The 13,130-nt window shown below is 56.8% G+C and overlaps 1 protein-coding gene across 1 annotated transcript; it reads right to left on the reverse strand.

The window, feature by feature from the left end:
• Positions 1-350: 350 nt before the first annotated feature.
• LOC132249448 (short transient receptor potential channel 2-like) lies at positions 351-12,914 on the reverse strand (the record flags this gene model as incomplete). Its single annotated transcript, XM_059724604.1, has 12 exons — positions 351-1,051; positions 1,582-1,714; positions 1,877-1,946; positions 3,529-3,656; positions 4,396-4,588; positions 5,337-5,429; positions 5,966-6,128; positions 7,442-7,642; positions 8,932-9,106; positions 10,211-10,375; positions 10,830-11,033; positions 12,180-12,914. Coding segments are annotated over 12 exons (2,607 nt in total), but the record flags the coding sequence as incomplete, so codon positions are not given.
• Positions 12,915-13,130: the final 216 nt, after the last annotated feature.

A 13,130-nucleotide genomic window follows, 5' to 3' on the forward strand; every position in this document is an offset into this window, starting at 1 on the left:
GGGGAGCCTGTCTGCCTCCAACCTGTGTCAGAGGAGAGGAAAACTCCAGGTTTTCAGGGGAACGCCCCCTCCCACCCTCCTCCTGGGGCAGACAGGTCTGGCCTGACCCAGAGGCAGGACCCCCAGTCCGGCAGCTATCTGGGCATCCTGGTAAGACATATTTACATTCGATCTACTGGGCCTCAGTCTCTGCCCACTGCCAGCCAAACTACATAGGCCCATGCCGTAGCAAACCCTTGCCATCAATGAAATCACTGGCCTCGTTCCACCGAGGTGGCTGCTCTTCTCTAAGGGAATGGAGGAATGATGTGCTGGGGGAGTGGGTCAGACACTGCAGGCTGTCTCCAAGGGAGGTATTTGCTCGAGGGTTTATTGGTGAGTCTCAGGGGCACTGTTCAGAACCTGCCAGGCCTTGGCACAGACATGGGAACAGGCAAAGCAGCCACGCTGGGTAACCCGTCCCTGGCTGCTGCTTCTATTGGGAACAGCCCCGGGCCATCAGCCCTGTCCCTACCCCTAGCTGCCCATGAGGAAGTGGCTACTAGCCTCTAGCTTGCTGTCCTTATGCCTGACCCAGGGGAAGGTACCTCTAGTCCCCCTGGCTGCACCAGGGGTGGGGATGCTGCTGTCATCACTTTGCTCTATGCTACTACAAAAGCTTGGAGGGACCCACTGACAGCTACTGGGCATGGCTGGGAGCGGAGTCAGCTTCCCCCATCCTCCTGCTGGAAGGGAGCCGGAGACACTGGCTCTGCTGCTTGGCTGTCCTCCCCAGGCAGTGTTGTGTCCTCGGGGCAGGTGCCTCCGGTGCTGGGAGCCCCGTCCTGGTGCACCATCACCTTGACAGGCGAGGCCTCCCCAGAGCCAGGTGCATCCTGGTTGAGCTTGTGGAGGGTGTCACGGACTCTGCGGATGTAGCCGTGCAGCATGCTGGCCGTGGCTGGGGGGCTGGCGGGGGTGCGGCTGGCAGCCAGCCCATTCTTCAGGTGCTCCACCTCTGTATGCAGGTGTAGCATGGACTTGTTCACCTCCGTGATGCGGTTCCCCAGGTCTGTCAGTAAGGGAGAGGTGTGGGGACCCTGGTTACCCACAGCTTCATCTCAGTGCATGGGCCAAGTGCAGCCTGGGGCATCTCCCCCTCCATCACACCCAGGGCAGGTCTGGCATCAGCTGTAGGCACATCAGCCTGGAGTTACCCTGTTGGCTCCAACAGCATGGCTCTTGCTTTGCCCAGCTGCAGCTGGCAGCTGTGAAAGAGGAGCACACTGGGCCCACCTTCCCATGCCATCGACCCCAGGGCAACACGAGCCTGGATGAGAAGCAGGGAGCACCATCTCTGCCATATCACACCCCTCTGCTACCCCTGAACTGAGTTATCAACACACAGCCTAGTGCAGCCTCTGCCACCTGAGCTAAAGGAGCAATTCCACCAAGTAGCAGCAGTAGAAGGTTGTTACCCTCTGGTGAACCAGTTGCTACAAGAGGACCTAGTACATGCTCCCTGCCTTGAGACCTGTATTGGGAGGTCCCAGCCAGGCACTCCCTGCCCTGTGGGGCAGATAGCAGCAGGGGATGGGTTACCTTGCCTCCTGCTCTCTTCAAACTCCCGCCTGGCCGTGTCGATGTAGCGCTGCACCAAGGCCTTGAGCACCTGCAGCCTGTAGGAGCCACGGCTCTCTCCCTGCAGGACGGTGTCGTCCAGGGCTGAGGTAGCCTGGGGTGAGGAACGGGAAGAGGAATTACACAGGTACCAGGGAACGGTGCTGCTTACCATTCATCCAGCCTCGCAGAACAGCCTCGCAGCCAACGTGGCTTCTACCAACGGCCACACAGCCAATGCAGCTCTACCAGCCGCTGTGTTGTGCGGGACACTTACAATGGTGGGGATCGAGGGACAGTCCTGCTGCTTCTTGGCTTTGCAGCAGCAAATGAACTGGAAGATGCCCCTAGGGAAGACAGGAGAACGTGGGTTACAAGGGGCCAGGCGGAAGCAGAGCTAGCCCTGCAAAATCCATGCTGGAGCCCACAGCCAGGTCCAAACCCTTCCAACATCTGGGCCTGCTTCCTGGTATTGGCCCACTGGAAAGATGAGCCCATTTCATGGCACTGGGAGCCAAACAGCTCCAGAATTCAGGGGGATTGTCTCCCATGTTGCATGCCAGCTCTCTGCAGTGCACCAGTGGCTTTATCCCTGAATTCACTCAATATATTACCTTATCAAGGCAAAGAGCAAGGAGTGATTTGAGTGCAATGGAGAGGTGTCTCCAGGGACAGAAAAAGATGCCAGAGGCCAGGAAATTCTTTAATCCACTAAGAAACAGGCAGAAAGAGAGCCAGCGGCTGGATGTCAAACCAGGCAAATTCAAATTAGAAATAAAGGCGCCCATTTGTAAGGAACCAAGCCCCAGGGCATCCCTTCACATCCCCCGGTCCAAGCTGGCTGCCTCTCTCCTGTCTGGCAGTCTTGCTTTAGCCAGACACAAGATACCAGGCTCAGTATGGAGGGACTCTTGCGAAATGCAATGGCTGGCGTGGTGGAGAACGTCAGGCCTGGTGATCTAATGAACCCTCTGGGCCTTGAAGTCTGTGAGCCGGCTCCCTGTGAAGGCCTGGCCGGTGGGAACACACTGCTTCCCCTTCCCTCTCTCCAGAACCCTCTCTCTGCTCCAGAGACCTCATCAAGCAATGGAAATTTCTGTCTGAACAACTCGTGTTTACTAGTTTCAGAAAGTCTCTTTTCTTGCAAGTTGTGGCAAAGATTTGTAGAGATGTTCAGACTGTCAAACTAAAGAGAAAGACAGAAATGCTAATTATCTTCAGGGTGGGGTCTTTTAAAATTTCCATTGAAGTTTTCTGCTTATTTTTCCTTTTGTCCCCAAATGGGGTGCAGGTGGGGGGAGAAAAAGGGAAAATTCAGTATTTTCAAACTTATTTTTGTTTTGTTTTCTGGCTTTCATTTGTTGAACCAAAATCTGAAAACTTCTAACCCTTCCCTCCCAAACCTTTCCTGTCATTTGGAAGAAAACAGATTAGTGCCATATTATTCACATCTCACACTCACCTTTTTGCTGAAAAATTACCCACTGAAAATTGGGGGGTGTTTTAAATAAAAAACCCAAACTGTTTCTGAATAGTTTGGATAAAAGCCAATGGTTTTTTTCTCTTCCTTCTGCCTTCCCAGAACAAGGTGTGTAACTTTTTTGGGAGGGTGTGTGGTATGCGAATAAACATGGCATTTTTTCTTTGGAAAGCCCCTGAGGGCTCTCCTTGCAAAGCCTCTCTCCCTGCAGCACAGAGAAAAAAGGCTGGTGGATAGACAGTGTGGTGATTCAGCCATGGGATGAAGAGCCAGTAGCTCTGGGTTCAGTTGTCAGTGATGGCTGTGTGGACCTTGGGCAAGTCCTTCCCTCCTTGTGCATCTCAGCTCCTGTCTGCAAAATGGGGCCTTGCTGGTCTCTGTCTCCCAGGGGGTGGGTGAGCTGATAGAGGTGCCTCATGCCCTGAGACAGGTGAGGGCCCTGGCATTACCTGACCATGTAGAAGAGGGACTTGGGGGTTGGAATGACGTTGAAGGGCACAGGCAGTGTCAGGCCCTCCCGGAAGTAGGACAGGTAGAGCTTGGAGCGGGCAAACTTCCACTCCACGTCGGCATCGTCCTGCAACACAAGCCAGGGGGAGCAGCTCAGAGCCGTGGGGTCATGCAAGCCTTACAAGGCACGTGCAGGAGTTCACCAGCTGGCCTACGCTCACCCCTTCCCTGGGTCACTGAGCATGGCCCTGGCATTGGGCAGCCTGTCCTGCCTTGCATGTTGGTAGTATATGAGGAGTGTAGCATGGGGCGTGGTGGCAGGTGGCGGGCACTGGGACATGAGCGGGGCAGGGGGAATCCACCCTGGAAAAGAAGGAGGCAGACACAGGGGTCCTGACTCCATTCCCAGGGTGCTGATTTCTCTTCAGTGCAAATACTGGATTGGCAAGGCTAGGTCTGCCAGGTGCCCACCTGGCATAAACCTCCAAGGGATCCTTGTCTGAGGGGAGCCAGTGACTGTTCCCCACCGTGCCGGAGGGGTTTAACTTAGAGATGGGACCAGCAGGGCCAAAGGATGGGGGTCTGCCCCGGACAGAGGTGTGGTATCTGGGCCCCCTGGGTTTCACCCTGACTTATCCCAAGTGCCCCTGTGACAGAGAAATGCAGCTGGCTCTGGGGTGGCATATACTGGTTGTCTGTACTATGCACAGTATGGATTGTGTTTGGAGGGGTGAGTGGGGTGAAACAGCTTCCTTGTCAAAGGACTAGGCTGGGGCTTCTGCCAGCTTTGCCCCTATCCACTCAGGGGGGCTCGCTCCCGGCTGGTCCCCTCCCCCAGCATGGGCCGGGCTCCCAACAGGGCTGACCTCGATCTTCTGGAAGGAGTTGGTGATCATAGCGATGAGCATGTTGAGGAGGACAATGACCACAACGATGGTGAAGATGCCGTAAAGCGCCCGGCCCACAAACTGGGCCACGAGGAACCGGGGCATGTCCACCACACGGTGTTCTTCCATGCCGAACATGGTCCAGAACAGGAACGGGAACGTCTCGTTGAAGCTGCCGCAGTGGGGGTAGTGGGTTACCAGTGGGATGTGAGCGGGCCTGATCCGGCTCGGAGCTACAGTAGCCACAGGACCATCGACCACCGCGAGTCTGGGGCCCCGCAGAGCCTTGCCCACACCCGCACACCTAGTCTACTGGGAAGACCCTTCCAACCCCAACCCTCCCACCTGACTCTGAGAGGATCCCCCCTCTCTACTGGAAGGACACCCTGCTGGGGGAAAGCCCTGGCGCTCTGGAGTTTAGCCATACATCCTCTCATTTCCTATCTAAACTGATCCGTGACCGGGTTGTGCCCGTGTGCTCCTGGGCCAGCGGTGTGCATTGGCTTGGAGAGCTCTCCTCCCTTCCCTGGTGCTTGCTCCCAGGATGATTTATAGGCAGGAGTCCTCTCCCCACCCAGCCACCAAGCAAACCCAGCCCAGCTCTCTCACCACAAGCTCTCCCTCCCTCTCACCACCCAGCAGCACCTCCCTGCCCCTGCTGTGGTCCGAATCCGTCTTCCTCAACCACGGGTGACTAGCTCCATACACGTTACACCAGCCGTGGCCACAGAAGGACCTGGTGCAACGGCACTAACGCTGCCCTCTCTCTGCTGGACATGCCTGCGACTGTGCTGGCCTTTCCCTTTCCTTTCTGCATTTCCCAGGCCCTGTGCCCTGCCCTGTGGCTCCAATCAGTGGAGAACTGTCCGCCCCTCCCCACCAGACCCTGGGTGCAGAGGCAGGGCTGGGGGTGGCCGTACTTGCCCAGCCGCTCGGACTCCTGGTAGTGCACGTAGATGTTGTTGAGCCCACACAGGAAAGCAGTGAGGATGATCATCAGGATGAACATGAACCTGCAAGGGGAAGCCAGGGAAAGGCGTCAGAGGGCAGGGAGCCCTGGGCTGGGCAGGCTGCAATGCAAAGGCCATTCATTTCTCGGTCCCCCAGTGGGAATCCAGCTGAGACTGGGCACTGGAGGCTGCATTGCTTCCCTGTGCAGGGGGCCATGCCACTGGGCAGTCGGGCTCCAGCTGCACAATGCTGCCTGCAGGCAGGGAGCAGCCTGTACCATGTGTTTGTCTAGCATCTAGCACCAGGAGGGTGCCCTCTCCAGGGCCTCTGTGACTTTATTCAGGCCTGCATCCCATGCCCATCCTTGCAGTCTGAGCACACATGTTCAGGGGGATGAAGCACCCTTGGCAGGGGCGAGGGGGCTGGCTCACTGACTTCAACAAAAATTGGGGGTGCTGGACACCTGACTGGCTCGGGCCCTGATCAGCTGTGCCCCAGCACCTCCATGCCTGGGAACCCCACACCTGCCAACTCAGGCTAGCCAGGATAGTGAGGGGCCTCAGACCCTGGGCCTCAGGGCAGGGCGGTCAGTCCCTACCGGATCATGTCATCGATCATCTTCCCAATGGAGATCTGCAGGGTCCCCAGTGACTCCTGGGCCGGCAGGATGTAAGCCAGACGGGTGAAGCTCAGCATGCTGGTCACTGCAAATAGCACCTCGGCGACAAACTGGGGGTCCTCGGCATGCCACTCATGGCGCCCTGGGCACAGTGGGGGCAGGTGAAAGGGGTTAGCAGACTGCCTGTCCCACGCTGAGCAGAGAAGCCCTCACAGGGGGCTTTGACAGGGGTACCAATGCAGCAGCGTAGCCAGAGCCATGGCCTGGGTCTTGTCCCCAACTCCCTGGCCTGTCCCTTCCCCTCCTTGTGCCCTGGGTCTATAACCTTTGACCTTTATAAGGGTCTTTGGCAAGGCGGGGGGTTGCCTTTGTTGGTAGCTGGGACAGGATCTGACCCTGCAGCTGCAACACCAGAGCACTGGCCATCCCAATGCTCAGCTCTGGGCTGTTACAGGTGCTCTGGGTTTCATGCCCTGTTATTTGGGAGAGGTTGTGGGGGGAACTCGTGGGGCAGCACGCAGGGGCTGGGCTCGCTGGCCGAGGGGGCTGCTCCTGCATTCCCGTCTTGCACTTTTCCCGCAGAGCTAAGAGCTTTTATCACGACTGCTGTTACTGCAGCGCCACAGCTGCCCTCTGCTTAGCGCTGAAGTAGCTGCTCTCTCAGGCTCATCCCCAGGATGAGGATTGCTGAGATTTGTCTTAATACTCTGCCAGCATCCTCTCCTGCTCCTGGGCATTCCTGGGGAGATTCACGGCTGGATACACGGGCTTGCCCTGACGCCTCGTGGCAGGCAGGGGCAATGCTCTGGCTCAGTAGGATACGCAAGCTCTCAGCATTTTGCTGTAGTAGGATCATTGCACATCACTGATAAATGTCCCTGCAATCGCATCACCAGCCTACACAACCTGGCAATGGGGGCTCAGGGCAGGGAACAGGCTGAGCCCGGGATATCTTGGCTGATTTCCCATATAACCTGCAGGAAGGGATGGTCGGGAGTGTTTTGGGGGGACCATGAAGCCCACTGGGGCATGAGAGGGGAGGGAGGGAGATGAGAGGTCATTTGTGCTAGAAAATCTCTCTGAACACGGGTTGTAGGAATGTGGGATAGATGGGGACTTTGGGGTCCTTCGGTCTCCCCATAAGAGGCAGAAGTACCGAGGGAACAGGGTGCCCCATGGGGCTGGGTAATGATAGAGAGTCTGTAGATGTGAGCCCAGGCCTGGCTGGGAGTCATCAGAGTCACTGCCCCTGGGAATGAGTTTGCTGGGTCTCAGCCCGTTCTTGCACAGGAAGCACTGTCCTGGCTTGTACTCGCTGGCCTCTGTGTTGGCAAGAGTGAAGTGACTGGAGGCAGCTGCCGTCCCAGACCAGGGGGCCTGCTGGACAGGGCGGGGGGTGGCATGTCCCCCAGGGGGAGAGGCTGGAGCCCCAGCAGCAGCAGTATGGGAGCTCACCGGCTTTGGTGAAGTAGTAGCACTCGGGCGAGGAGGGGGCGTCCCAGCAGTGGTACCGGCCCATCACGGAGACCAGCACCCGCAGCACGAAGGAGGCCAGGTACATGCTGAGCGTGACGATGTCCAGGAAGTTCCACCAGTCGAGCAGGTAGCTGCGCAGCCCTTCGATCCACACCTCCTTGCACTCGTACCAGAAGAAGCCTGGCAGGGTGAGGGGATGGGCAGGAGCAAGGGGTCCCTTGTTTCTGGCATCTCTCCAGGGAGGGAATTCAGGCTCTGGCTAGGGCTGGGCTCAGGTCCCCCACCTATAACATGGGGGCCACGATCCAGCCTTCCTCTGGTGTGAGTCTGCCTGGGCTGGAAACTCCTTGGGACAGAGACTGCTTCTGACTAGGGGCTTGTATAGCATCCAGTGGGGGCCTGGGGGATACGTAGAGGCACAGGACTGGCAGGGACCAGCTGTGTGAGCGAGCCTAGCCCCTGCTGGGGCAGAGACCCCAGCCCATGATCTACCATGGAGGCCTCCCTATGGCCACAACAACGCCCTTTCCAGCAGGCTCAGAAACAAAATCATTGCCACCCGGGCAGGGAGCATCCACCAGGTCCAGTGCTGGTCCTCACTGGCGGTCTCCGACCCTATTAACTCAGCTCACCGGACTCTAGAGGAGCGAGCAGCTCCCCTCGGAGATAATTAATTACTGGCTCCCTGCTTAAAAAGGGACGTCAGCCACCCAAGGCTGAGGAAAGGCAGGTCGTCAAAACCATATGAAAAAGGGGAGGCGAGGGCTTGCACTGCTGTGATTTAACTGTAATGTTTGTCCACTCCTACCCCAGTTTAAGTGGGTGAAGGTACTGGAACTGTTAGACCAATATGGGAATGGACAGATGGAACAGTTATATCGGTGCATCTTATACCGGTATAATTTACTGCTGGTCTATCCGCTACTTCTGTCCACACCCACAATCCCCACTGGCTCACAAGACCCCTTGTACACAGCTCAACCCTCGTGATTTCTCTTCTCCTAACTGCCAGGACCCTGCTACTTGGGGTGACACTGCCACTGGAGGTGACTTGACCCTTAAATCTCTCAGGCCTGAAATCTCTGCCTAGGGCCCCAGTGGCAAGGCCTTCTCTGGGGACGTACAGCTTTCCAGGGGATCGTTAGCCCTCGGCCTGTGGCTGGCTCTGGTGTAACTAGCTGCCTTTGCCTCGTCCCATGGGTGGGTTCCCGTACAGAAACCACCGTCCCCACTGCCCCTGTACAGACACATCCGAGGCCAAGAACTGCCTGGGCCTTGGAGACTAAATCCCATCTCATCTCCAGAATCAGCCCCAACCAGAGGCAACAAGCACTGGACCTGAGCACATCAGAGCCCTGCCAGGCCCCAAAAGAGCATCCAGGCTCCTGGGGCAGGGCTCCTGCCAGCACCCCTCACTGCCAGGTTGCTGGAGCTCTGGACCCTGCCAGGGCTCCCTCCGCGTGACCTACCTGCCACCCAGATCATGTGCCAGGAGTTGCCCCACAAGGTCTGGCTCCGGCCCAGGAAGTCTTTGTGCTTGCGCTCCAGCACCACGGACTCCAGCAGCAGGAAGACCAGGAACCAGAGGTACGAGGCAGAGTGCAGGAGGAACTTGATCACTGGGATCTTCAGCATTTTGCCCAACTGATGGGAGAAACTTTGTCTCGCCTTGAGCAAAACTCAAGGCCATTTGGCTGCATGGTTAGGGCCCACCAGGCAGCAGGGACTTAAACGGGAGCAAGTGCTTAGGAGCAGACTTCAATCTCCATGAGGATTCGGTCCAGCAGACCTCCAGCTTGGGTGCGTGAAGGGAGAATTCATCCATTATCAGGCAAAAAGGGGATGCAGCACCCTCTGGTCTGTGTAAAACAGACTGCAGAGCTGCACTGAGCTAGCACTGGTTGGAGCCAGAGCTAAAACGACCTTGATTTTAAAAGTGCTCAGGACAGACAATCCAGCCCCAACAAGCAGGTTTACTGGCCAGTTGCAGCTGGTGCTAAAAGTCCACACTTCAGTTTCACTCCCAGTTTACCTAGCCCCAACATCCAGCTGTTGGACCTCATTGGACTTGTGTCACCTGGAGGAACAAGCTCATCATCCCAATTGTGCTCCTGTGGGAGAGGATCCCATCATCCCTCCATCCTCTCTTGGTCAAACCGAGCTCTTGCAGTCTCTAGGTATGAGCCTCAGTTTCCCTACAGCCATTCTTTCTTTCCTTTCTCTGACGCTGCTCCAACCTACAGTGGTCCAAGGCTGTGGGAAGCCCACACCTGGGTGCAGCAATCCAGCAGCGGCTGCACCAGGGAAAGAAGAAGCAGAGCCTGCTCGCATTGGGTGTCCCCCTTCATACAGCCAAGGACAGCATTAAGTCTTGGACCATTGCCTTGTCCCTGGGGGTTCCCCAGCATCATTGCCCCTCAGCCTCTCTCTGAACGCACTGAGAAGGGGCAAGAACTTGGTGGAGACCAAATGCATGGGGGTAATTGCACATACATATGTGCACGCGCGCGCACACACACACACACGCACACACACGATTTGATGATCTCAGGAAGGGAGATCATTAGAAGTGCCATCAGGTTTCTATGGGAGACAGATATTACCAGGCTGGGTCTTTCTGGGGGGCCTTCTATCTGTTAGGGGCCAGAGTCAGGTGCTTTGGAGGCAGCTGTAAGAAGCCGGCAGCAGGGTGGTGCAGGAAACCTTCTTCCCTGAGCCCCCTTTTCCCTTTGCAGCAAGGCCACTTACCCGGGACTTGGGAGCAACCCAGTAGAGCAGGCACAGGATGGGCATGGTAAGGAAGATGGAGCAGGAGACAAAGAGCTTCCAGAGGGTGTTGCTGCCACGCCAGCCAGACAGGTTCCCGCACCAGATGGATGACAGCACTTGCTGGCAGATGGGGTGTGCGACAAACTGGGCCAAGATGAGAGAAGGGGATCAGAGGGTCAGTACCAGCAGCCCTCATGGTGACCCATTGCTTCCCCCTCCTGCTAGGCAAATACTGCTCCCAGGAATATACAGGAGCTCTCTCAGGATGCAAAGGGAGCCTTTGCCTACCAGCAAAATGCAGTTGACTCTGGGGTGCAACAGACTCCCATGCCCACACTGGGGTGAGAGCATGAAGCAAAAGTTCATCTCCAATCCCAGCTGCTGCTGCAGGGGGGAGTTTAGGGAGGTTGAATCAAATGGAGCACGTTGGAACCAGGATGCCAAGGTTTATGTCCCAACCCCAGCCAGAAGCACTCAGAGTTCATTAATGATCCCTCGTTAGAAAGGACCCTTGCAGCACCCTGGTGGGGAGCTTCCCTAGTACTGGCTCAAGGGGGGGCTGCAACCCTCCTACCTATGAAGCCTGCCCCGCACTCACCCTCTTCTGGTCGTAATGGACGGCCAGGCGGAGCCGGGCCAGGTTGGGGATGCCCTCCTCGAAGGCCTGGCTGCCCAGATCCTCCTCCTCGCTGCTGTCCCCCAGGTCGTTGAGCACGGCCGCCACCTCGCTCTGGTTGCGGCACATCCCCAGCAGCTCGAAGGCAAACTCCTGGCTCAGCTGCTCCAGGCGCAGGTACTCGGGCTGTGGGAGGAAGAACACAGCCTAGAGGACTGCCTGGGAGCCCTATCCTGTAACAACCTGAATGCACAATGATGGGACCCCAGCACCAAAGGCAGATGATTCAGCAGAGGAACTCACTGCTGCAGGGAGCTGAGACACTGACACTCGCCCAACGCAGCATCACATGCATGTGAACCAAGACTTACAGCAATGTCAGGAGTAAACCTACCAGCGTGACAGCTGCATTTGGAGGTGGTCACTCGGAGACAACAGTCCCACGACCCGCAAGCACCTATCAGGCAGCTTTTCCTCTCGCAGGATGGGTGCAAGGTTCCTAAAAATGCTACTATGAACACTAAATTATAACCCTCATTTAATACTTTTGTAACCATAACATGCTGGGGTACACACCTGTGAGGTGTTGCAAGGTCACACTACCTGGTTAAAACTGAGCAAGCACCTACAGATTTTGTCAGAGCATGAGCATTGTTAATGGTTGTGAGGAGAAAAATGAACAGAGAGGAAGGGTATGTGATAAGAAATGTCTGCAGGGAGGGGTGGTTATGATATGGGTATGTTTATGCATATGTTTTCAAAAATGCCCAGTAGTAAGAAATCAATTATGTAAGTAGATTCATAGATTCATAGATTCATAGAAGTAGTCTATAAGTAGCCAGCAGCATGGAGTGTAGCAGTAAGAATAATGAATATGAAAAAAAGATAGATGTAAAAATAGTTTGGGAACAAAAGGACATTGTACCATTGCACTACTGAATCACTGCACCACTGGAATACATGCCCAAATTTCCCAGCGAGACCCTGAATTGTCGTGTGGAGAATTTAGTGTTGGTGCTTGTCAGTTATGGTCAGCTGCTCTGAGCCTTTCTGCACAGAGCAGGATATAAGCTAAATAATAATAATAGTAACGCCTCCATGCTGCCCAGCCTGGGCATAATGTGGGGGGTCCTGTGTGCCCCCTGCCTGGCTCACACAGGGTAGGGACCAGAAAGGAGTCCAGGATGGTGCTGAGCCCCCTGGGTCCAAGCCCAGAGCTGCTGGAATAGAGTTTCACCCTCCGATACCCCCTGGCTCCCTGCTGCCCCGGAGAGCTGCGGCCCACAGGAGAACCAGGACAGATGGAGACCTGGGAGCCGGCAAGTGCCTGACCTTGAACTCGGGCTCCTTGCGAGAGAGGCGCTTGAGCTCACGACTGAGCTTGAAGGCAGCAAGCATGGCATCCTCGCTGGCAACCGAGAGGTAGGCGCGGCTGGCGAGGCCCTTATAGGTGTTGATGCGGGAGAGGGAGAACTTGAGCAGGTCGTACTGGCGGGCATTGGTGCACTCCAGGCAGGGACAGGAGACGCGGTGGGGGTGGGAGATGGTGTGGCCTTTCTGCGTCAGCATGTCCACGATCTCGTAGAGGTCCTTCTCGCAGGCCAGGGTGAGCGGCGTCACGCCGGGCGCGAAGCGGGAGGCGTCGATGGTGTTGTCGAAGAAGGCCAGCGAGAAGGACTTGAGGTCCATCTTGAGTCCCTTCTCCTGGTTCAGCCGGTCCAGCAGCAGCTTGACCACGTGGGGCTGGTTGGTGTCCACAGCCACCAGCAGAGCCTCGTGGACCTGGCGGAAGTCGAATTTGACGTAGCGCAGCAAGGCTTTGGCCACTTCCTCCCCGCCCGCACGGATGGCCAGGTTGAGGGCTTCCCGCCATGCCCGGTCCTCGGTCTCGTCCAGCTGCCGCAGGATGCCATCGCCCACCTGCAGCAGCTGCTGCACCATGGGCAGGTTCCCGTCCTGGATGGCGCTCAGCAGCCCCTGCGGGAACTTCAGCTTCCTGTTGACGATCTCCCTCCAGTTGGGCTGCTGCTGGGGAAGCAGAGCTGGTTGGGTTAGGGGAGACCCTGCAGTTCATCCCCCTGCCCACCCTGACTTGCTCTGAACCACCTCGGAGGAAGAGGATGACCTCTCCCATCCCCCTTAGATAGCCCACCCCAAGGCTTCGCCAGGGCTAGAAAGCGTCTCCGGTCATCCTGGCCAGGGGCTGAGCCTGCCCCTGGGGCCTGTGACCACTCAGCGAGCCGCACGCCCTGCTGTCCCACTGCAAGCCAGCGGAGAGGACCT

The sequence above is a fragment of the Alligator mississippiensis genome, chromosome 1, assembly GCF_030867095.1.
Source record: "Alligator mississippiensis isolate rAllMis1 chromosome 1, rAllMis1, whole genome shotgun sequence".
NCBI lineage: Eukaryota > Metazoa > Chordata > Crocodylia > Alligatoridae > Alligator > Alligator mississippiensis.